General features: G+C 40.9%; 1 protein-coding gene across 1 annotated transcript in view; it reads left to right on the top strand.

Annotated features, from left to right (window-relative positions):
* Positions 1-687: 687 nt before the first annotated feature.
* lrpprc (leucine-rich pentatricopeptide repeat containing) overlaps positions 688-25,540 on the top strand; it is a 138,596-nt gene continuing 113,743 nt past the window's right edge. Inside the window, exons 1-6 of the mRNA XM_073050655.1 lie at positions 688-846; positions 13,789-14,000; positions 16,192-16,314; positions 20,680-20,801; positions 21,167-21,225; positions 22,266-22,352. Of these exons, the coding sequence (XP_072906756.1) occupies positions 710-846; positions 13,789-14,000; positions 16,192-16,314; positions 20,680-20,801; positions 21,167-21,225; positions 22,266-22,352 (740 nt within the window). The 5' untranslated portion in view covers positions 688-709. The remainder of the gene's footprint in view (positions 847-13,788; positions 14,001-16,191; positions 16,315-20,679; positions 20,802-21,166; positions 21,226-22,265; positions 22,353-25,540) is intronic.

Below are 25,540 nucleotides of genomic sequence, written 5' to 3'. Positions count from 1 at the left end.
TCGAGGCCGGTGACATATCTCGGATCGGTGTGCTGAGTACCTGGAAACGTCCTTTAGGACCACTGAATTCCAATCAAGGCAAATGTGAAGTGTTGTATTGAGGAACGGAGGGACCAAGGATACGCCCATGGATGGTTTGACAGTGGCAGTGCATATATAGGAAAGCATAATTCATTGAATTCGGGGGATTGATTCCGTTTCAGTATTGCTCTAATATTCTCCTAAAGTGATGGTCAGGCCACTTATGGGGGTAGTGGCTGAAACTGGTTCCAAATTTTATCCATGGAGGATGTTCACCTTCTCTGCAGGGTGTTCAGGATAGGATGGTGGACGAGATGCTGAGATGCTTGCTGCAACCTGTCCCCGGAAATAACGCTGGTCGGACCGCATTTAAAAGACAGCCTCCGAGACGCCGGGCCGTGTGTGCGAACTCCGGGGAAACAGTTAGTTGGCCGACAGTGGCGTCTCCACCAAATCCAAGGGGGTGATCTATCTACTTTACGAAGTACTAGGATTGAATATCAAACAATATATGTCTAAAACATCAAAGGGAAAGTTAATTTTGTGGACTGAAGTGAGTTTCTAGTACTTAGAATTGTTTAAAGTTCTTTAAGGGAAAGAGCGAAAATAAACCCACGGTGACACTTGGTTTCGCGCTGTGACCTTTGCGCACCACGTGACCGAGACCGCCCTCCCCCCTCTCAGAAACATGGCGGCGCTGGTACGGTCGGCGCGGTTGGTGAGGCGATTGCCAGTTTCACGTTTCCTTCGCCTGGGACTCACCCCAGGGTTTAGGCAGGGAGCGCCCGCCATTGCAGGGCGCCGTGCCAGTTGTCCGGTGGTCAGGTGAGTCGGTATCCGGGTGGAGAGGTTGGGAGACCGGGCCGCGGGTCAGGTTGTGACTGATGCGCCGAATGGCCGGCGTCAGCTGTAGGTTCCTGGTCAGTGAGTTGAAAAGTTACCGACGGTAGTCTCACATCATTTGGTTTTACCTTTTGAATCTTGTAAGTTACTTAACTGATTGCTGGAGCCCCGGTTACTTCTGCTGCACATGTAGCCTCTGACCTTGGGACCCCGTGGGTTTAGTACCCGATATCCAGGGCTGGGCATGAGGCTATTGACTTCGACTCAGGTTGTTTATTACCTGTCAAGGGATATATACTCACTCCAGGGGAGCTTCCCTTCGTCCTCCCACGCTGCACCCCTACCTTACAAAACTTTGTTGGTATGTTTTCAACATTTCTGCTTATTTCCCGTTTTACAGCTCCATTTACCAGTATTTCATGAATTCAGTTTCAGAATCTGGGCATCACTGTTTTGCCCTTGAGAAGGTGATAGTAAACTGCTGCTTGAAACTGGTGTAGTCCTTCCACTGTTGGTTAAGAAGCTCTCTAATGTAGACTTGGTGATAATATTCAAGTGAGGAGAATGTGATATTTGGAGAATAGGGAAACTTAGAGGCATTCTCATTATCTTCTGCCTTTTTCCTTCTGGCAGTGTAAGATCAGGGGTTTGATGGGTGTTACTAGAGCAGCCTGGACAATGTTTGCAGATGGTGGTGGAATTGATAGAGGGTGTATCAAGTACCCTAGAGGGTGTATCTTTGATCATACTGAATGGCGGTGCAGGCTTGAAGGGCCGAATGGCCTACTCCACCCATTTTCTATGTTTCTATTAAATGGATTGAACCTCTGTGGGGTTGGCAACAGTGTACTCATCCAGCAAGTGGAGAATATTCCATTCTCCTGATTTGTGATTTTTGACTTGTAAATAGTGGAATGCTGTTTCTTTGGGGTGTGGGGTGTTAGGGGGTGAGTCAGTTATTGCAGGACCTCCTGTCTGTCTTGCTCCTGCAGATGTAATGCTTATATTTCTGTCGATCTTCAGTCTGTTGATAATGGGGCCCCTAGAGATGCTAATGTTATTGGCTGATGGGTAGAAAGTCTTCTGTTGGTGGAATTGTTGCATTAACATGATATGCAAGCCAGGACAATATGACTTGGAGAGCAAACTGCTGCCCATGTAGCAAGCTCCCCCCTCTCCCTGTAGCTAATTAATCCAAAGGAACGGTAGGTTGATTTGGCAACAGTGATGTCACAGCAGTTGCCAGTCAGCATTGAACTTAAACGTGGGACTGCAGCTCCAGAGCTTCCCCCACGAGTGGGTATAGCTGTAAGGCAGCAGAGGTTTCCTCCTCTTGGAAGAGCTGCCAGCCTCTGCTGATGAGGCCCATCTGCCAAAGCGACTTACCTTTACCCCTTCTGTCAGTAGAAATGGTTCTGCTTGATGACAAGGGTAGGTAGTTAAATATGTGTAATTGGAGCTTCTCATTGTCTGGTACTTTAATGTTACATGTGTTAGTTGGATGTTGTCTAGCTCTTGTCGCTTGTGCACATGGGCTGCTGAGGGTTTCAGATGGCAACTGAACATTGCCACAAGCCAACAAACCTTCCCCACTTCTTGACTTTATGTGCAAAGCAAGGTTCATTGATGCAACTGCTGAAGATGATTGGGCCTGGGGTGTTGCCTTGAGAAACTCCCGGTGATATACCAGGGTTGGGATTGATTGTTCTGTGACAGCCACAACAGTCTTTGATACAACTCACAGAAGTACTTTCTCCTTGTGCACAGTGCCTCCAGTTTTACCTTGGTAGCCTTGCTGCTTTGATGTCATGGCAGTCACTCTTGCCTCACTTCTGTTGTTTGGCTCTTTGATCCATGTTTGGATCAGGGCTGTGTTAAAATCTGGGAGCCAATTAGCAAAGGAGAAATCAATCAAGTTCTGGATGCTGAAAATACTCAGCGGTGTACTCAGTGCAAAAATAAACAGTTAATGTTTCAAGATGAAGACCCTTCATCTCAACTGGGTAGGAGAAAAAATTAACATTTTACATTGCTGAGAGGATAGAGATTGGCAGGTGAGGTTAAAGAGAATCCTTCTCATGGACTGAAGCCAAAGTGGTAAGCTGTTAATGAGAACATTTGGAGCAAAAGAACACAGGACAGAAAAAGTTCTCAGGATTGTCCAGTAGATCATGTGTCAGTGGAGGAGAAAACTGAATCTATATGGTTGACCAATAAGGACTGGCCAGTTCTAACACAATCAGCAAGTTACCTGAAGTTCTTGAGTTTGGGAGGCTGCAGGTGCCTGAACGAAAACTTAAGGAACAACATCTTGCTTAATGCAAGCAAATTGCTGTTGGGCCCCTGGATGTGGGAAAGGAAGGGGTAAAATGGCAGATACTGTATATCCTGCTTTGAGAGGAATCAGAATTGGTTTATTTTTGTCACACGTGCCAAGGCATAGTGAAAAAAACATCAGACATAGGACCAGAATAAGGCCATCTGGCCCATTGAGTCTGCTCCGCCATTCAATCATGCCTGATCCTTTTTTTTTTCTTTGATGCCATGTCCAATCAAGAACTTATCAGTTTCTGCCTTAAATACACCCAACCACCTGGCCTCCACAGCTACATGTGACCACAAATTCACCACCCTTTGGCTAAAGAAATTTCTCTACATCTATGTTTTGAAAGGGCGCCCCTCTATCCTGAGGCTGTGCCCTCATGGCCTAGACTCTCCCACCATGGGAAACATCCTTTCCACATCTACGCTGTCAAGGTCTTTCAATGTTCGAAAGGTTTCAATGAGATCTCCCCTCATCCTTCTGAATTCCAGCAAGTGTAGACCCAGAGCTATCAAACATACCTCGTATGATAACCCTTTCATTCCTGGAATCCTTGTGACCCTCCTCTGGACCTTCTCCAATGCCAGCACATCTTTTCTGAAATGAGTGGCCCAAAACTCTTCACAGTACTCATGTGAGGCCTCACCAGTGCCTTATAAAGCCTCAGCATCATATCCTTGCTCTTGTATTCTAGCCCTCTTGGAATGAATGCTAACATTGCACTTGTTTTACCACCGTCAACCTGCAAGTTAACCTTCAGGGTGACTCGCACACTGTTCAGACATCAATACATGACAATGCATTGAGGTAGTACTGGGGTCTGAGGCCTCTTTCAGTCAGAGTTGACCATGGATATTGCATCCTAGCTGTCAAGATACACAAGCCTGGGCAGTATGATATGGAGAGCAAGCTGTTGCCCATGTAGCTAGCTCCCCCCTCCACATGATTGAACCAGAAGGAATGGCAGAGACCGATACAGTTTGGTATCGGTTGCATCTCAGGAGTTGCCAGTCAGCATTGAACTCAATGTCGGACTGCCTTCGGGACTCCAGCTCTGGATTTTTCCCTGTGGGTTTATTCCTGAAGCCTTCCCCATGAGTGGGTATTGCTGCAAGGCTCTGGAGGCTTGAGATCAGAGTTTACCTTCTCAAATTTTTAGTACAAGGTAAAGCAATAACAGCATGCAGAAGAAAGTGTAATATCTACTGCAAAAGTGCGGTGTAGGTAAACAATACGGTGCAAGGTATGAGGTGGATTGTGAGAAGTCCATCTTATTGTACCAAGGAACTATTCAATTGTCTTAAAACAGTGGGGTAGAAGCTGTCCTTGCGCCTGGTGGTTGATTGTTTCGTGTTTTAGGGAGGGGGAGAACAGAAGGAGGAACGGGTTGATGGAGATGGCAGTGCAGACTGTGGTTTGGTCTGACAATACATGTTAGGTCCCAGCATCAATCACTGAGGAATGCCACTTTGCAACCTGCCAACCTGGGAAGGTTGCTTCATGTTCTGTAACTGATACTCATTCTTTCTGTGTACTTTACCTCCAATTCTATGTACTCTAATCCTGTCAACCCTTCCTTCTGGGGCTTTGTCAAAAACATCTGGAAATCCAAATACATAAACATGCTAGTTCTTCATCGATTCAACTCCTTGTACAAGGCCAACGGATTAGACAGGTGTGATTTTCCCTGAACAAATCCATGGATGGTACAGTAGTGCATCTGACTCAGAGCATCTTAGACCTGGTTTTATTCCTGACCTTGGGTGCTGTTTGTGGGGGTTTTCCTATTCTCTGACCATTGAGTTTCCTAAGTGTGTGTATTAGGAAGTTAGCTTGTCTCTATACATTGATACTAGTGGGGGATAAGTTGTAAAATCTGTGCAGAGTAAATGAGAATTTGAAAGAATAAAAAGTGTGATTACTCTAGAATTCATGTAAATTTAGTGATTGAACGTTGCGTGAATTATGTCTAAGGGCCTGTTTCTGTGTTGTACCTCTATGATTCTGTAATGTTTCTGCAGACTATAATGCCATTTTAAACTAATCTTACATGCATAATCATCCTTCCAACACCTACCTATTCACGTAGACGTGTACATGTCTCTTAAATGTTGCTGTTATCTGCTTCCATCTCCACTCTGGCAGTGCGTTCCAAGCACACAAAATTCTGTGTTAAAGTAACTGCTTTGCATCTTTCCTTTCAGCTTTTCATCTCTCTCTTTAAATCTATGTTCTCTAGTATTTGACTTTTCCAACTTGGGGAAAAATTTTCTGGCTGTCTGCCCTATTTTCATATTCTAGGTTGGTACTTAGCCTCAGGGGTGTGTGCTTAGCCCACTGCTCTACTCTCTGTATACACATGACTGTGTGGCTAGGCATAGCTCAAATACCATCTATAAATTTGCTGATGATACAACCATTGTTGGTAGAATCTCAGGTGGTGACAAGAGGGTGTACAAGAGTGAGATATGCTAACTAGTGGAATGGTGCCGCAGCAACAACCTGGCACTCAATGTTAGTAAGATGAAGGATCTGATTGTGGACTCCAGGAAGAGTAAGATGAAGGAACACATACCAATCTTCATAGAGGGATCAGAAGTGGAGAGAGTGAGCAGCTTCAAGTTCCTGGGTGTCAAGGTCTCTGAGGATCTAACCTGGTCCCAACATATCAATGTAGTCATAAAGGAGGCAAGAAAGCGGCAATACTTTATTAGGGGTTTGAAGAGATTCGGCATGTCAACAAATACACTCAAAAACGTCTATAGTTGTACTGTGGAGAGCATTCTGACAGGCTGCATCACTGTCTGGTATGGAGGGGCTACTGCACAGGACTGAAAGAAGCTGTAGAAGGTTGTAAATCTAGTGAGCTCCAGCTTGGGTACTAGCCTATAAAGTACCCAGGACTTCTTTAGGAAGTGATGTTTCAGAAAGGCAGTGTCAATTATTAAGGACCTCCAACACCCTGGACATGCCCTTTTCTCACTGTTACCATCAGGTAGGAGGTACAGAAGCTGACGGCACACACTCAGTGATTCAGGAACAGCTTCTTCCCCTCTGCCAGCCAATTCCGAAGCTTTAAACACTACCTTACTTTTTTTTAATATTTAGTATTTCTGTTTTTGCACATTCTTTAATAATCTATTCAATATTTGTAATTGATAGATAGATAGATAGATAGATACTTTATTCATCCCCATGGGGAAATTCAACTTTTTTCCAATGTCCCATACACTTGTTGTAGCAAAACTAATTACATACAATACTTAACTCAGTAAAAAATATGATATACATCTAAATCACTATCTCAAAAAGCATTAATAATAGCTTTTAAAAAGTTCTTAAGTCCTGGCGGTAGAATTGTAAAGCCTAATGGCATTGGGGAGTATTGACCTCTTCATCCTGTCTGAGGAGCATTGCATCGATAGTAACCTGTCGCTGAAACTGCTTCTCTGTCTCTGGATGGTGCTATGTAGAGGATGTTCAGAGTTATCCATAATTGACCGTAGCCTACTCAGCGCCCTTCGCTCAGCTACCGATGTTAAACTCTCCAGTACTTTGCCCACGACAGAGCCCGCCTTCCTTACCAGCTTATTAAGACGTGAGGCGTCCCTCTTCTTAATGCTTCCTCCCCAACACGCCACCACAAAGAAGAGGGCGCTCTCCACAACTGACCTATAGAACATCTTCAGCATCTCACTACAGACATTGAATGACGCCAACCTTCTTAGGAAGTACATTCGACTCTGTGCCTTCCTGCACAAGGCATCTGTGTTGGCAGTCCAGTCTAGCTTCTCATCTAACTGTACTCCCAGATACTTGTAGGTCTTAACCTGCTCCACACATTCTCCATTAATGATCACTGGCTCCATATGAGGCCTAGATCTCCTAAAGTCCACCACCATCTCCTTGGTCTTGGTGATATTGAGACGCAGGTAGTTTGAGTTGCACCATAACACAAAGTCCTGTATCAGTTTCCTATACTCCTCCTCCTGTCCATTCCTGACACACCCCACTATGGCAGTGTCATCAGCGAACTTCTGCACATGGCAGGACTCCAAGTTATATTGGAAGTCTGATGTGTACAGGGTGAACAGGACCGGAGAGAGTACGGTTCCCTGCGGCGCCCCTGTGCTGCTGACCACCGTGTCAGACCTACAGTCTCCCAACCGCACATACTGAGGTCTATCTGTCAAGTAGTCCACTATCCAATCCACCATGTGAGAGTCTACTCCCATCTCCGTTAGTTTGTGCCTTAAGATCTTGGGCTGGATGGTGTTAAAGGCACTAGAGAAGTCAAGGAATGTAATCCTCACTGCACAACTGACCCCCTCTAGGTGAGAGAGTGTTTTGTGCAGCAAATACGTGATAGCATCCTCCACTCCCACCTTCTCCTTATACGCAAACTGAAGAGGATCCTGGGCGTGCCTGGTTTGTGGCCTCAGATTCTGTATTATCAGCCGCTCCATGGTCTTCATCAGGTGCGACGTCAAGGCAACAGGTCTGAAGTCATTCAACTCCTTTGGTTGTGGTTTCTTCGGTACTGGGACAATACAGGATGTTTTCCACTGTCTGGGTACTCTTCTCTGCTCCAGGCTCATGTTGAAGATGCGCTGTAGTGGTTCTCCCAGCTCAGTCGCACAGGCCCTCAGTAATCGTGGGGAAACTCCATCCGGCCCAGCCGCCTTGCTAGTACAGATCTTCCTCAGTTGACCTTCCACCTGTGCAGCCGTAATCCTGGGCGTGGGCAAGGTCTCCTGTGAGTGGCTATTTTCCTGTGAGGGAAGTAAGCCTGGTGTGGATTTCTGCGGTGAGGATGAGATTGAGCTGTCGAACCTGTTGAAGAAGTTGTTCAGCTGGTTCGCTTTCTCCACATCTCCACTTATGTTCGCCCCCTGCTTTGCACCGCATCCGGTGATGATCTTCATCCCATCCCACACCTCCTTCATGCTTTTTTTCTGCAGCTTTTGTTCTAGCTTCCTCCTATACTGCTCCTTTGCCCCCCTTATCTGTACTCTGAGTTCCTTCTGAACTCTTTTAAGCTCCAACCGATCACCATCTTTAAAGGCCCTCTTCTTCTGGTTTAGGAGGCCTTTGATGTGACTAGTGATCCAGGGCTTATTATTGGGATAGCAGCGAACAGTTCTAACAGGGACAACTGCATCCACACAAAAGTTAATATAGTCCGTTGTGCATTCAGTGACCTCTTCAACGCCCCCACAGAGCCCCCCTTGCAGTACATCCCAGTTAGTAGTACCGAAGCAGTCTCTCAGGGCCTGTTCAGCTTCAGGAGTCCACTTCCTAAAAGATTTACTTGTTTATTTATTATGTTGTATTTTTTTTTCTCTCTTTGCTAGATTGTGTATTTCATTGAACTTCTGCTACTAAGTTAACAAATTTCATGTCCTAGGCTGGTGATAATAAACCTGATTCTGGCACCCTAGAGAAAGCAGTCCAACTTTGTCTAACCTCTCTTCGTTGCTAATATTTTCTAATACAGGCACCAAGCCGGTGAATGTCCTTTGTTCCCTCTCCCATATTGCCACGTACTTCTTGTGATATACAATATTACTAACCAGCTAAAGTATTAAACAACTGCAACGACTTCCCAGTGTTTATACTCAAAGCCCCTAATGATAAAGTTAAGTCTACCATTCACTTTCCTCTTGCATTTCAATGCCCAATATTCCGTATCTGGTATGTCTGGGTTAAGTCATTTCATTTCCATTTTTCTGTCGACGTTTCCAACTGATGTATCCTTCAGCTTTCCTCACTGGCCTCTGCCAGTGTTTGTGTCATCTGCAATATTACTCATCAGCCCATCTATATCTTTGTCCAAATCATTTCTAGATTTCACAAACTAGCACTAATCCTTGCAGAACATTTCTGCTCACAGACTCCAGTAAAAGTAACATCCCTCCACCATTGCCATACATCCTCTATGGCTAATTCAATTTTGAATCCAATCCCCCAGTCTCAATGGATCCCATGTGCTTTAATCTTCAGGATCAGTCTACCAATGAGCCATTTTGCTGAATGCTTTGCTAAAGCCAACATAGACAAATCCACTGCCCTTCCTTCAATTACTTGGGTGATAATTGCTGTTGGGAGTGAGCAGCTGGTTGCAAAAGACTGGAAAGCAGTGCATTGGAATCGAGGCAAATGAAGGGGGTAAGAGCTGAGTGGGATGGGAACTAGGGCACTGAGAGACGAATGGAGGCAGTTGGGGAAGAGTCAGAGATGGGGCGATTGAGAGTGGATCAGATTCAGATTGGGGTAAAGCAAGAGGAGCTGAGGAAAACTGTGTTAGATTGTGTTCATGGCGAGTGGATGATCAGACTCGGTGTGTGTGTGTGCGTGCAGAGATTGAGCATGTGCAGTAGAGGCTGGTACCCGGTTGTCTTGGACATCCTTGCTTTCAGACCAGGTTCTAGACTTTGCCATATGATAGCTGGTGCAGAATGGTTACCCCTCATTAAAAGATGCATAGGTATCTTCCAGTTGGAGATTGTCTCATCCTTGATCACAAGAGACTGAGGAGTAGGAGAAGGAAAAACTATTGATAGTTAATTCCCCCCCCCCTTCTTTCTCCTGAGTCCTCCCATCCCATGATCCTTTCCCTTCTCTAGCTCTGTATCACTTTCGCCAATCACCTTTCCAGCTCTTAGCTTCATCCCACCCCCTCCGGTCTTCTATCATTTTGCATTTCCCCCTCCCCCCACTACTTTCAAATCTCTTACTATCTTTCCTTTCAGTTAGTCCTGACGAAGGGTCTCGGCCCGAAACGTCGACAGTGCTTCTCCTTATAGATGCTGCCTGGCTTGCTGTGTTCCACCAGCATTTTGTGTGTGTTGTTTGAATTTCCAGCATCTGCAGATTTCCTCGTGATAGTCAATTTTTGTATGGTTTCCATCATATTTTGGAATGGAAAGACTTCTGATTCAAGTACATGATCTTGGAACAAATGCAAGGGGAATTTGCTGAGCAACTGTGAGGTGTAATTGGAGAAAATTAGGAGAAAAGTTGAGGACCTGGAGAAAGAATCTGATAAGATGCCTTCAATATATCAAGAATGTCAGAGTGTGTTGCTCAGAATACAACTTAGGTGCTGCAGTCATGAGCAAAAACATTTTTAAGGACAAATTAATTTAGAAGAGCTATCCTGAAGGCCAAAAATACTGATTTACAGTTGTAATTATTTCATCTTCTGAGTGAAGAGTAATGCTTACAAAAGATAAATACCGTAGATTCCGGACTACAGAGCGCACCTGATTAAAAGCCGCTGGCTCTAATTTTAGAAATAAAATCATTTTTTTTATTATACAGGCCGCTTCGGATTTTAGGCCGCACCGAATTTCAGGCGGAACGGATTTTCGGCGCACTGGATTTCCGGCGGACCGGATTTTCGGTGCACTGGATTTCCGGCGGACCGGATTTTCGGCGCACCGAATTTTCGGCCGCTTGTAATATGAGATATTTACACAGAAAGATATTACACGTGTTGGGCTTCAAATTCTGCCCTGTGTTCGTTTTGGAAGAGAGACAACCAACACCGGATTACAGTGCAGCGTGGCTTTATTGCAGAACGCGTTTTGCCTTCCCCTTACATTCTGCTCTTATTTATACTCCTTTTTCCCCCAAACCAAACCCTCGCTACACATATTTGGTAAGGCTAAACTTTGTTATACCTACCGGTATTTGGTAACATCGGACACTTGTGTCCTTATTGGCCCGATACCATTCACACACGAGTTTTACTGTTTTTGTGCAGCGGAATCCTCAGTTTCGCTCCCTCCCTCCCTTGTACTGCTGTCTAATATCACGTGAGCCATTCCTGACCTGAAGCGGCAGTCCCAAATTAAATCTCCACCGTCTCACCATCGATTCATGTATGCCAAGATTACGCGCAGCAGCTCGATTTCCTTGTTCAACCGCCAGATTGATTGCCTTTAACTTAAAAGCTGCATCATATGCTTTTCTTCGAGTGTTTTCCATGTTGATGAGGGTGAGTACAAATGGCTGATTTACAATAATTTGTGAAGTGCGCTTGATTTATCGTACAATTTCATTGGACCTCTGTGAACTACTCATCAATTTTATTGGTCTACTGTTACGAGGCAAAATGTTTTGGCGGCATGGGAAAAAACTTTCTATTAGCCGCACCTTATTATAAGCCGCTATGTTCAATGCTGTTCAAAGCATGGGAAAAAAGTAGCGGCTTATAATCCGACATCTACGGTACATCAAAAGTTCTGAGATGGGGCACCTGTCAGGGAAAGATACAATTTAAAACAAGATTGCCTTTGGTTGAAGCTATTGGGGAGAGCAATGGAAAGTTTGAGGAAAAGCAATTGAAACATTTTTTTACCATTGGTATCAGAAATGAAACACTTGAATTTTTATTGCATCTCTCACATCTATAACAACATCTAAAACACATTGAAGTTTCAAAGTAAGTTTTATCAAAGTACATATCTGTCTACAACCCTGAGCTTCATTTTCTTTTGGGCATACTAATAAATCTTCAGCAAAATAACCATAATGGAACTGATGAAAGACCGCTCAACTAGGGCATTCAACCAGAGTGCAGAAGACAAACTGTACAAATACAAAAAGAAGAAATAATAATAAATAAATAATTATTATTGAGAACGTGAGATAAAGAGTCCTTGAAAGTGAGTCCATTGGAAGTGCTAGCATTAAGTAATTTTTTAGTGTAATCACTATTGTACTGCAGAAATAAGTGACTTTATAGCAAGCAATCACAAAAGGTGGACACAAAACTGAAGATGCTGAAATTTGGATCAAAAAACAAACTGCTAGAGGAACTGAGTGAGTTTGGCAGCCTCTCTAGAGGGAAATGGACAGTCAGCATTTTGGGCTGAGCCTTCATATGGATTCATCAGCAATTTTTCCCTTCCATCACAAAAGGCAATGTGATGATAAGATAAGTTTTCTATTTGTAATTTTGAGAGAACAATAATCTTAAAACCATTCCTTGAGCTTGAGAATAACTTGCTTTCAGTGCAGACTGTGGCTGAAGATCTGAAGGCTCTGCCCATGTAGAAGGCAGAATTTGCTCGAAGGGTGTGTCGTTTTGGTGGTGGTGTGCTTTTTGTTGTTTTCTCTGGACTCGAATGTCTCCTGACAAGGTGACTCAAAGTTCTTGGTGCCTCTTGCTCTGTTTCTCCATTTTGGTTGCGTCGAGGCTGCGGATTTCCATTGCTGAGGTTGTAGAATTTAGAATTTTTTTTGCAAGGAGGTGTGAGAATATCCTGCTCGAAGTCTCGTGCAGTGAGATGGAGCTTCTTTCAGATGTTTAGTGTGTAAGCCAGTGCATTGGAATCATATGATTAGAGCTTCAATGCTGGGGATGTCCTGGCTGAGGAAACTGTTAGTGATTTGTTTAGCCAGACAGTGGATTTGGAGGATTTTGCAGAGGCACAATATTTGAAGTTGGCATGAGCATGATTTTACAATGCAGGTAAGGAAAGTTGAACATTTTCTCATTCAAGCTGTGAAACAATGCAGCGAGTGAGAAAAGACATTCACTGTGTGGGTTGCCTCTGGGTGTTCTGTTTTCTTTCACATTCCAAAGCCATAGTCAGGGTTTGAGAGTTGTGGGCTTGCAGTGTTGACACTGGTGGCATGTCAATATTTGTAGGCTGCCCAGCATAACCTTTGCTGATTTGATTTGATGCAAACAATGCATTTCTCTATATGTTTTGATCTTTTTGAGGAGGACCTTTTGCAGAACTTTTCCTGGAATTGACAGCAAGGAGTCCCTTGTGCAGTTTCTAAAATCAGATTTGTCAACTTTCTTCAAATGCATGCAGTTTCTCCATGTTTTAGATGTTGAACTAAATTATAACCAATACACTGGAAAGCTTTTTTGACATTGGTTCCGATGAAAGTTTATTGTCCTGAAATGTTCACTCCGTTTTTCTCTTTCTACAGATACTGCCTGACTTGTTAACAATTTTAATCATTTTCTATTTTTAGTTAAGTCTTTTGTACTTTGAGTGCTTAACATCCACTCAAGTGCTAGTGGTTGTTTAGTGTGAAATATCACCTGAAAAGATTCCTTCATCATGACACTGGGGTTTTGATGCTGATTTTTATGTCCAATTCACTGAGTGAACTTAAACTTGCGACATTATTTATGCAACATGATTGCCATAAATGATTGTGCAAAATGGTGTATATTTTTGGATAATTATTGAAAGGATGTTTTCAGGCCGCACATGCAATTAAATAAAGAAAGAGAAAGCTGTATGGGTGCCCAGAAATGTGCTTCATTGCAGTCGCACCAACACCCTGCAATGTTACAGCAAACTTCATTATGTTTATTTCTCTTCCCTTTCCACTTAAGGCAACTTTCTTTTGACTTTTCATTGGATGTACCTGCATGCTAGTCATTCTTCCTTTTCAAGGATGTCGTCATCCCTCTCTAGCCACAGCAGCATTCTACATCTCTTCCCATTCAATTAATACCCTCCTTTTGTTCTTCCAACCAAGCAGTTTCTTTATGGTTAAGAACATACCACTGTCAATAATGCTGATGTATTTGTATGCAACTGATTAAATTTGCTTTTTCTCTTTAGCCTTTCTAGACCTCTCTACAGCAATGTGCGTTCATATGGAGTTGCCACAGAGCAGAGCGCGCTTGTCAAAGATGAGCCAAATACAGCAGTTCGAGCTAGGCAGGCCATGCAGTTTGACTGGGCCTTGAATAAGCTCGATTCCTCTGTTCGGAGAACAGGTCGCATCACAAAAACTTTGCTCCTTCGAATTTTTCATGACATCTGCCGGACAGGTTTGTTTTTGTTTCCAACATACACTTGTAACGTTTAACATTCAGAAATTCATTCTTTGTTTTCATATTCTTCTCTGGTCATTACTGAACTACGCAGTTTAAAATAATTTCAAAAGTGATTCAAAAACTCTCTCTCTCTTTGTGTCCTAAATGTGGCAAGGCTTACGAAATTATCTCATGGGTTGTAATTAATTAAAATACAGTGGATTTCGGTTAATTGGGACACATTGGCACCAGTATATTTTGGCCCAAGTAAACAACTGTCCTAATTAGCTGAAGTTTCATGAAAATATGTAAAAATGTATTAAAAAAATACAAACTACTATTTAACTGAGTAATAAATAGTGTATTTGAAAGAAATATAGGACAAATGAAAACATTACCAATATTACCACAGTACTATTAAACTGTTAGTTCTTAATTATTGACGGAGGAATTCATCATTGTATGCTGCTGTGTTCTTTTGTTTGACTGTAAATTAACAAAATCAGCACAGATACCTAGGACAGATAATGGACTGCCTTCATTTCTTTCCTGCATGAAGTAGTGTCGTAATTCCACAATAAATTTCCTGGCACATAATTATGAAAAATCACTGCTCTTTGTATTGGCATCTTTTGGTCCAAATGCACAAGCACATGCAGCTGACTCTACTTAAAAGCTGTTTGCTCTGAGCACGATGCAGTTTCTCCAATGGTCACACAAACACACCTGACCAACACTATATAGAAACTGCTTGGCAACAGTCTCCTGTCCCAATTAAGCGGTGTAGTGTCTCAATAAACAAAGGGAATCTTGGCTAGTTTTAGTTTTTGTTCTTTGAGAGTTGCCCCAAATAAGTGGCTGCCCTGACTAATGAAAGGCACACTTAACTGGAATTCACTGTATTTAGTTTGCAGTGTCTCATTCATACTTCCCTTTGAGCTGGACCTGATAGTAGAACTGCATTCTAAGTCATTTCCACATGAGCTAAAATCAGTTGTAAAGTTGTATTTTTATTGAGCAATGCACACAAAATGCTGGAGAACTCAGGAGGCAGCTATGGAGGGAAATTAACAGTCGACATTTTGGGTTGATGCCCTTCAGCAGGACTGGAAAGAAAGGGGGCAGAAGCCAAATAATAAGGTTGGGGGGAGTCAAGGAGTTGAAGGAGTCCGAGCTGCCAGGTGATAGGTGAGACCAGGTGAAGAGGGTTGAAGTAAAAAAAACTGGGAGGGGAAGGTGGAAAAAGTAAGAAGCTGGGAGGGGAAGGTGGAAGAAGTAAGAAGCTGAGGGGGGGGGGGATAGGCAGAAGCAGAAAGAAGCTGGGAGGGGCTAGGTAGACAATGTAATGGTGATGGGTGGAAGAAATAGCTGAAGAAGAATATAGCTAATTGGAGATGACAGTGGATCATGGAAGAAAGCGAAGGTTTTATTCAATGTATTCACTGATTTAGTTTAGTTTGTTTGCTGCCTTTTGATCATCCAAGTGTGATAAGTTTTAAAACCTGGTGGAGGGGTATGGCTGAAATAAATTTATGATATTTATCAGGTGAATAGAGAAGTAGGTAACAGAATTACTACTATGGATTGTGGGGCAACAGTCTAATTACACAGTTAAGTTCATGCTGACCTCAGTTCTGCATTAGAAGCGTACACAATTTCCTGTACATAAACTTTCCCTAATGTTGTTTGACTTTAGATCAATATGGACTTGTTATGTGGAATGCTTGCTCTGTATTTTGAAAATAAATGTCTGTTTTCGAACTGCAGTTGCTTTAAATATAGTTAGTTTGATAACTATCTTTCTCTTATCCCACACAAAAATGCTAAATTGAATTTGCTCTGAAATGGCTGTGCAACACAAAATTAAATGATTGAGTTTTTTTTTGTTTGTAACAGGCAATGTATTATGAATCTTCCAGGTGACTTGTTTAGCTAGCATGTGACACCTGTAAAATGATAACTAGTATTGCAGAAAATGTAACTGATCCCAATTGTGAGAGGAATTTTTGATTTTCAGTGGAGTGATCTTTGGTTGTTATTTTCACAAAGAGCATATGGATATCTTTAAGAATTGCATGTGATTGGAATTTAATTCTTTTACCTGTTTTCACTCATTTGAAATTCCGCTCGCTGTTTCTGACCCAACGATATTCTCTGATTTTTATTTTCCTTTAATGTGCAATTTTAATGTATTTATTTTGAACAGGCTGTCCCAGTGGCAATCAAGCCTTGCTCCTTTTGCGAAGCTGTGGCTCCTTGCTTCCAGAAGTGCACTTGACGGAAAGAACAGAATTGGCTCACAGAATCTGGGACAAGATACAACAGCTGGGTATGGGCACATAAAGTCTCCTTTGTCCATCACATTGAAGTAGCTGGTAATGTAAATAGCTTGTGTTTGCTTGGGGTAGATAATGGTCGATTCCAGCAAATAAATGAGGGCAGTATAAAAATGTATAATTATATTTCTTTGCCTGAAAGATTAATGAAAGACAAGGGGCAGCAGGAAGATGAGATGAAAGACTGAAAGAACTTGGAATTAGCAGTATGTGTCTTAGCTCACTTAACTTGTTCACTTAGTTTTCTGGTCTATTGTATCTTTCAGTTGCTGAAAGGGTTGTTCATTTAATTATAGTCAATGTCCGAAGTTTTGAGGTTGAGAATTCCAGTGATTTAAACAGCTTTCTCCTTGGTGTGAAATGACATATAGTTTGTTCTGAGTTTTGGAAGAATCTAGCGGCTAATCAGCTAGGAAGAAGATTGATGTGCAGATTGCTGAAATTTTACATTAGTTCATTTCTTATGAAGATTGTCAAGGAAGCTTGAAAAGGAATAAAATAGCCTTGAAACCTGGCAGTCATAATCATTTGTGTTTTGGACAACATTATACATTGTATTATTCTTTTAAGGTTTGCTTAAGAATTCAGGCAAAGAATGACCTGGATTTTGTGGTCAGTGGTGAAAGAGACATGTTTCCTTTGTACTTTTGTCATAACTGCCCACTGAATTGAATTAATTTTTTAAAGGATTTGGTTTGTAACCTATTTAGGGATAATTTCCAATGTGGCCTACTCTTTTTGGGATCTCTGTAAGCTGGCAAAGTAATGATGTGTCTATTTTGATCAGATTGAAGAAGCCTCACCACCTGCTGGTATAATGTAGCCTTCTGATTTAAAATTTCTTTCTTAAAATATAACAAGGGCAGGGAATGAATGATTACACTGTAAGACTAAAGGAAAGTTTTCTTCCTATTTAAATCTCCAGTAAATAAATTCTGAAAAATTGAAACAAGCTCATTGGCAAAGGAAATTAAAATGTGTTTAGTCTAACAAAGACAAAAAAAAGACTTGCCTGTGAATGTGTAACACCTAGTTTTCTCTGGCAAGTTTAGAGGGTAAATGGAATAGCAACTTCATGCAATAAATAGATTTCATGAGTTAAGAAGTCGAAGCAGGAGTTGGCATCTGGCCCTTTTTGTCTGCTTTGTTGTTCAGAAAAATTATACTTTTGATCTAAGTGTAGTGGAAAGAGAAAATTCTATCTCCCACTCTACTACACTTGTATCAATGCCATGATTCATTTAATATACAAGTCTTTCAACAATTTTATCATCAAAAACAAATATTTACCATTCTCAGAGAAATTTCTTCTCAACTGTCCTGAATGGGGGAAAGGACATTTTGAAGCTATCATCCTTGCCTTAAGAAATGATGTGGGTGACATCAACTCTGCATCTGTGCTGTCAAGCACGATATGAATGTTGTACACACCTATTAATTCTGAACACTTCAAAATGTAGAACCACTCAGCTTAATCCTTTTTGAAATGAAAGTTCTGTCATACTGGTGCATTTAAACACCAAGTTTCTCAGCGGGACAACAATCAGGGATGCAGTTGTAGAGGAACAGGGCGACGTACGGATAATACCTTGCAGATTCCTGTATTTAACTGCATCTCTATGGACTGAGGAAGTTGCTATCCACTTTAATCCTTAATAATTACTGTTAATTTATTATTAATCTTAATGCAAAATCCCAGCCACAAAATATTTTAGGCAGAATGCACTTTTTTTTTGTTTCCAAGTTTGGCCAGTGAAAATCAGTCTTACAGATTTAATCTTTTTTGCAACAGTTCAACATCATTGTGACAAATTCTATTTTCCATTGTCACAAGTCTATTCATTATCTCGCAAATGTGAAATATTGATGTTATAAATTTGTCCTGTTTCACGGTGTATGGGCATGTAAGGTAAAAGATTCCTTTCATTTCTTTTATGTGACTACATCTAAAATGGCAGTAGCTCCAGGCAAATTACTACATTCATAAACACTTCTGGGGAAAAATATGAAAAATCTGGGTGGCAGATAGATTATATAATTCATTTATATTGCTCTAAAGCCACAGAAATATAATTTAACAATCCATCTTGTTTCCTTGATTTGAATTGAATAAAAAGATGGGTAATTTAATTGATATATTTCATTGAACTATTCTGCCAACAGGATGTTTAGTGTCAAGCTTTGAAAAGAAATCGCTTTTACGTGTTGCAGTCGCGTTTATTGCAGAAGTTCTGAAGCTGTTAATGTCATAAATATTTAACCCCTTGGCTTAATTGCCATACAAACTCAAAGTTAGCAGTGTAAACATTTTTATTTAATTGAGGGCTTGAGTGCTTCTGACAACCGTTGTGTATCTTGTCAAAATCTCAGCTGTTTCTAACAATTTCTTTGGAACTGCTTAGACTTCTTTCAGTTTTATAGGATCCTGGCAGTCATTGCTTTCAAAGGAACTTGCAGAGTTCCAGGACTTAAAAATAAAGAATAAAATCAACCGTCTTTATTGTCAGAATTAATGTCTCATCATTATCCCAGAATAGCATAAAATTTTAGTTCCCAACTGAGCAATTTTAGCAAAAATTATGATCAGAAATTATTTAATATATGGAGGGAGGCCCAACGGAAAGAGTTGAGATAGTTCAAGTGCAATTGCAAGAAAAGGTTTGTGAACCCTTTGCAATTGCCTGGTTTTCTGCATTAATTACTCATAAAATTTGATCTGATCTTCAGCTAAGCCACAATAATAGACTAACACAATCTGCTAAACTAATATCACAAGCAATTGCATTTTTCATGTCTATATTGAACACATTGTTTAATCATTCACAGTCTAGACTGTGAACTCTTGTATTTAATAACTGGTAAAACCTCCTTTAGCAGCAATAACTTCCACCTAATGTTTCCTGTTGCTGCTAATCAGACTTGCGCAATGGTGAGGAGGATTTTTGGACCATTCTTCCTTACAAAACCGCTTCATCAATATTTCTGGGATACCTTGCATGAACAGCCCTCTTCATGTCATAGCACAGCATCTCAATTGGGTTAAGATCTGGACTCTGACTTGGCCATTCCAAAACACAAATTTTCTTCTTTTTAAACCATTCTGCTGTTGATTTACTCTTGTGTGTGTTTAGATCATTGTCATATTGCAATGTCTAATTTCTATTAGGCTTGAGTTGTTGGGTTACTACCCTGATATTTCCCTGTAAAACATCTTGATATAATTTTGAATTTGTTGTTCCCTCAGCGTTAGCAAGCTGTCCAGGCCCTGAGGTGGCAAAGCAGCCCCAAACCATGATGTTCCTTCCGGCTTCACAGTTGGGATAAGGTTTTGGTGTTTGAGTGCAGTACCCTTTTTCCTCCTAACTTAGCAATGTGCATTTCTGCCAAAGAGGTCAACTTTTGTCTCATCTGTCAACAGAACGTTGTCCCAGAAGTGTTGTAGAACATCCAGGTGGAAACTTCAGATGTGCAGCAATTTTATTTTTGGAGAGCAGTGGTTCAGTGTTTTTCTTATTGTGAACACATGAGCAGAGACTTTAGCAGGTTCTGGAGATTTCTGCAGGCCTTTTGCTGTTATCCTTGAGTTCTTTTCATCTCCTTCAGCATTGTATGTTGTGCTCTTTGTGTGACCTTTTCAGGATCCCACTCCTAAGAGAGTCACAACAGTACTGAATTTTCTTCTTTGGTAGATAATTTCTCTTACTGTGGACTGATGAACACTCAGGCCTTTAGGAATGCTGTTTGGAACCTTTTCCAGCTAAAATTCTTCTTCAAAGGACCTCTGAAAGTTGTTTTGATCAAGGCATGCTGCACATAAATAGATCTTTCTTGAGAAGAGCAGGCTCTGTCAGTGACCTGACTTCGTCTTTTTTTATAGGGCAGGGCACCTCTAGAGCTCACATCTCCAGTCTCATCCCATTGATTGGAACACCTGACTCCAAATAGCTTTTGGAGAAGGCATTACCCCAGAAGTTCATATACTTTCCTGAACCTAGACTGCGATTGTTTAATTGGTGTACTCAGTGTGGACAAGAATTCGTACAATTGCTTGTGTGTTATTAGTTTAGGCAGATTGTGTTGGTCTATTATTGTGACTTAGATGAAGATCAGACTTCATTTTTATGAGTAATTATTGCAGAAAATGAGTTATTTACAAAAGGTTCACAAACTTTTTCTTACAACAGTGTTTGGTAGAAATCCTTATAGTTGGGAGGTGAAAGATTTCAGTCCATTGTTTTGAGCTAAATATATTACTGTTCCAAAGATTTGTTCTATATGTTAAACTGTGCAGATATAATTTTATCAGTAATTATGGATCAATATATGCTGTTTTCTTACCAAAAGTCTGTGATACTTAGGTGGTGTTTATGACGTGAGCCACTACAATGCATTGTTGAAAGTCTACCTTCAGAATGACCACAAGTTTTCACCAACTGAGTTTCTGGCAAAAATGGAATCTGCAAATGTACAGCCTAATAGAGTGAGTTAATTGTCCTGTTTTGTATGGTTTCAAAATTAATTGCTTCCAATTTTGTAGTTTCTATCTTGATTAAAGCTATAATATTTATAGATGTTAAAAGTACTTGAAATGTGTACTCAAGTCTCAAGTTATTTTATTTTTCTCCTATTGGATGTAAAGTAAACCTCTCTCTTCATTGCAGCACCAACTTTCCCAAAATATCTTGTGTACGTTCATCTGACTATAAAATTAAACATTTATTAATGTCAGTAAATATTTATTTTACTATTTCAGTTCACTCAGATTACTTATCAAATTGCATGTCAAGGAAAATTTGTTACAAATTATTGATTTTTTTTTGTTCCCCTCCTTGCTTCAAAATACAGGTTACTTTCCAAAGACTGATAACAGCATATTGTAATGATGGAGATATTGAGGGTGCAAGGTATGATTTTGAAACAATTCTTAATATACTGTAGATTGTGTGCTTGGGGAATGCTAAAAATGTTTTGCCTTATTTACATAATAAGCCCAAATTTTAAGAATAAGTTTTCAATAATTTTATTATGAAAAAGGAAACCACAAAATGACAATTATTATGGAATAAGTACTCAGTTCTTGACATTGACAAGCCTATATCTTTCTTAACATGAGAGAGACATCGGTGTTTGGAGGATTCCTGCAGTGTGCTTTATCTGATAACAGTGGTGGAGATACTTTAATGAGAATTGTGCCACTTGTTTGTTGTTTCAAAGCAATTTTTCACAAGTGTTACCTTCATGTTTGCTGTGTGTTCAGGTTTATTTTAATAGATGAGTACAGATTAATGTTGGAGATTGAAAATACACTGCTCTTCAAACAGTCACCTGGCACATTGCTTAAATTTAAGTTGTTACAATGTTGAGAAAGCCTCAAATTACACACTGTTTTGACTGCTCTGGTATCTTTCATCAAAGATGGTAAGGTTTTTTCCCCCTTTTGAAATGAAGTTTTGGAGGAGAAATTCCAAGACTTTGCATTTTTTGTCATTATACTCCATGTCCAAATAAGTTCCAAGTGAGTGTCATGTTCAAACTAAATATGTAAAAATAGACTTCAGGCAAGTGATCCAAGATTGGACCAATCATCGATGAAGGGAAATGCGAGGATCAACATTTCAGGTTGTGACTCTTCATCTCATTAAGCTCGTCCATTTTCTCCGTACTGTGGCTGAAGATTTTGCTCAGTGCAACTCAATTGCTTTCAACGGTGTTGTTTTGTAAAGAGTAGCCTTTTCGTATCTGTTGAATGTCTTATTATTATTAGCATTTCATATACTTTGGAGACTAGAAAGGACAGTAGTTGCCCAAGTAACTAGTGTGTATATATAAGGGAAAATTAATCAGTTGATTGGAAAGGAATTTGAATTGTTTGCCTTTATTTGCATTTACTTGTATTTAAGTATAGCGATGTGATATTAATACTTATCATTTCATTCTCTTCTAGTAAGATTCTTGGTTTCATGAAGGATAAGGATCTGCCAATTACTGAGGCAGTGTTTAATTCCTTGGTTACAGGACATGCACGGGCTGGGTAGGTAAATAGAGGACTTATGACTTGGAATGTATATTGCTTTAAAAAGTGTTAAATCAATATAATATTTTAAAATCTCGGAACTGTGTGCATGTCTTTATTTTCGTGTTTAAAATGTAAGCCTGGTGATATGGTAGTTTTGTTATTAAATAAGCAGAGTTTGATTTCAAGTGTACTGTGGCTCTCAATTGAAAGAGCCTTAATTGAAAATCCGAGATAGAGTGGATGTAGAGAGGAAGTGGGGGGCAGTCTAGGACCTGAGGGCAGAGCCTCAGAATAGAGGGACATCACTTCAGAACAGAAATGAGAAGGAATTTCTTAAGCCAGAAGTTGGTAAATCTGTGGAGTTCATTGCCTTAGGTGGCTATGGAGGGTAAATCATTGGGTATTTTTAAAGCGGAGCGTGATAAGTTCTTGATTGATCAGGGCATCAAAGGTTACGGGGACAGCTGGCAAATGAGGTTGAGAGGGATAATAAATCAGCCATGATGGAATGGTGAGCACTCGTTTTGCTAAATAGCCGCGTCTGCCATAAATGTCTTATGGTCACTTTAATGTACAAAATCTTGGTAAAGCATTGTCAACAAAGCCACTGGTTTTCTTAAGATGCTTAGCTCTTAAGAACTAAGAGCTAACCAGACTCTCCTGACTTGCATGTGTCTCTGGTCAGATAGCTGTGTGCATTTGCTCAACTATCTTTATAAGTGGTCAGGAAGGCCACTAAAGGTGTTAAATGACCCATGGCCACCTCCCATAGAAAATAGGAATGAACTCCATTTAATGGCTTGCCTCCAGTTACAAGATTCAGAGAATGGGAAAGTAAGCTGTTTTTTCATGGACCGTTTCTCATGCGTACAGTTACACTCATTGTCATGCAGGTACTTTTTCAGCTCTCACTATCTAATTTATTTCTGAACTTGAACTATTTTCTTCCATTTTATGGCCATCATTTGTGTTGGGACACATCCATTGTTATATTTTACAAAAAATTCTGTTTGAATCCCATGGTCTGGCTGCCATCCCACGAGAATGATTGAGACAAAACTTCGAAGGACGCAATGTGACGATGGGCTTTTCACTGTGAAATTCTTCTGAAACTCTTCTTCACAATGTCCTCATGGAGTCTTGCATTGAGCTGGCCAAATATACATAATTTATCACTAGCCGTGGTTTCTTCTCCTTTGCATCTTTAAGTACAGCACAAGAGCATAAGACTTGGGAGTGGTATTAGGCCATTCACACCACTGAGTCTGTTCGACTGTTCCATCATGGCTGGTTAATCATCCCTCTCAATCCCATTATCCTAACTTCTCCTCGTAACCTTTGGTGCCCTTACCAATTCAGAACCTTCCAACCTCTCCTTTAAATATACCCAGTGATTTGGCTGCTGTAGCCATCTGTGACAATGACTTCCACAGATTCACTGCCCTCTGGAAATTCCTCCTCATCTCTGTTCTAAAGGGATGTCTTTCTATTCTGTGCCCTCTGGTCCTAGAGCTTAAACAAATTTCGAGAGTGCAATTTTAGAAGATGATTATGTTGATGTAATATTATGGATTGGTTAACAGCCAGAAAATACATAACTGAAAACTGGGTAATGTTTGTATTGCGAGTCTGTGATGTGGGGTTCCATAGAGATTGATGCTCTGGCCCCAGGTTCAGAATCTGTATCAATTCTTTGGATGAGATCTCATGTGTAAAACACTAATTTTGCTGATAATATAAAGCAGAGTGGCAGTATGAGCTATGAGGAAAATGCAGAGATTTCATGAGGATATAGTACATAATACAATACATTACCAACCTATGGCCACTGGTGTTCTGATCTATATAAACCTACTCTGTGATGAATATTAACTCCTCCCTCCTACAGAGCCCTTGCTCTCTATTTTTCTTACATCATGTGCTTATCTAAGAGTCTTTTAAATGACCCTATTATATCAGTCTCAACACCCTCCCCCCCCCCCCCCCCCCCCACCATACTCCTTGGCAGTGTGTTCCAGGCACCCAAAATTCTCTGTGGAGGGAGGGGAAGGAGCTAACTGACATCTCCCTTAAAATTCCTTCCATTCACCTCACAGAGATATCCTCTGGTATTGGTAATCACCACCATGGGAAACAAGTGATGGCGGTCCACTTTATTTGTGCCTCATAATCTATAGAACCTTTTGATGTTGCATCCCATCCTGTCTTGCTCCAAAGTGAACAGCCCTTGCTTTCTCAACCTTTCCTCAGTAGGCATGCTCTCTAATTCAGGCACATCCTGGTAGATCTCCTTTGCACCTTCTCTAAAGCTTCCACATCTTTCTGATAATGAAGCAACTAGAGATGAATACAATATTCTAAGTGTGGTTGAAGCAGAGTTTTATAGAACTACAGTATTACTTTGCAACTCTTGAACTCAGTCCCCTGAAATAATAAAGGCCTACATACATTACATTTCTTAACCCCCCCCCCATCAATTTGTCTAGCAATTTTTAAGGGATCTATGGAGTTGGTCCCCAAGATCCCTCTGTTCCTCCACATGCTAAGAAAGCTGCCGTTAACCTTATACTCTGCTTTCAAGTGCAGTTTTCCAAAGTTTTTTGGATTGAATTTCATCTGCCACTTGTCTGCCCAACTCTGCATCCTATATTTATCTTGTAACCTGCAATAACTTTACACTATCCGCAACAGTTCCAACTTTCACATTATCTGTAGCCCGCCCCTCTACTACTTCAAGTAAATTCTAAAAAAATTGCAGAGTGGAGGTCCAAGATCCCCGCAGAACACTGCAAGACACCAACCTCCAGGCAGAAAATGTTCAATTCACTACCACCCCTTATTATGGGCATGCCAATTCCGAATCAATGCAGCCTACCATAGAGAACCTTGTCAAGTGCCTTACCAAAATCTGTAGACACTACATCCACCCCTCTACATTCATTGTTTTGTTTTGTGACCTTGGAAAAGCTGCCCCTCGCTATCCCTAATAAGACCATGCTTCTCCCAATGCTTGTAAATCTTGCCCCTGAGAATCCTCTTCAATCGTTTGCTCACCTCTCACCACTGTGCCGAGAACCAGGCATCGAAATCAAATGTGGATCAAGACATGGCCTCCAGAAATAATGAAGGTCAAAGTCAATTCAGTACATTTATAAAAAAGGGATCGGCACAACACTAGAAAATTGCCCAGATAGAAACATAGA

The sequence above is a fragment of the Hemitrygon akajei genome, chromosome 7 (genome assembly GCF_048418815.1).
Source record: "Hemitrygon akajei chromosome 7, sHemAka1.3, whole genome shotgun sequence".
NCBI classification, from domain to species: domain Eukaryota; kingdom Metazoa; phylum Chordata; class Chondrichthyes; order Myliobatiformes; family Dasyatidae; genus Hemitrygon; species Hemitrygon akajei.
This window is presented reverse-complemented; position numbering and strand designations above follow the sequence as displayed.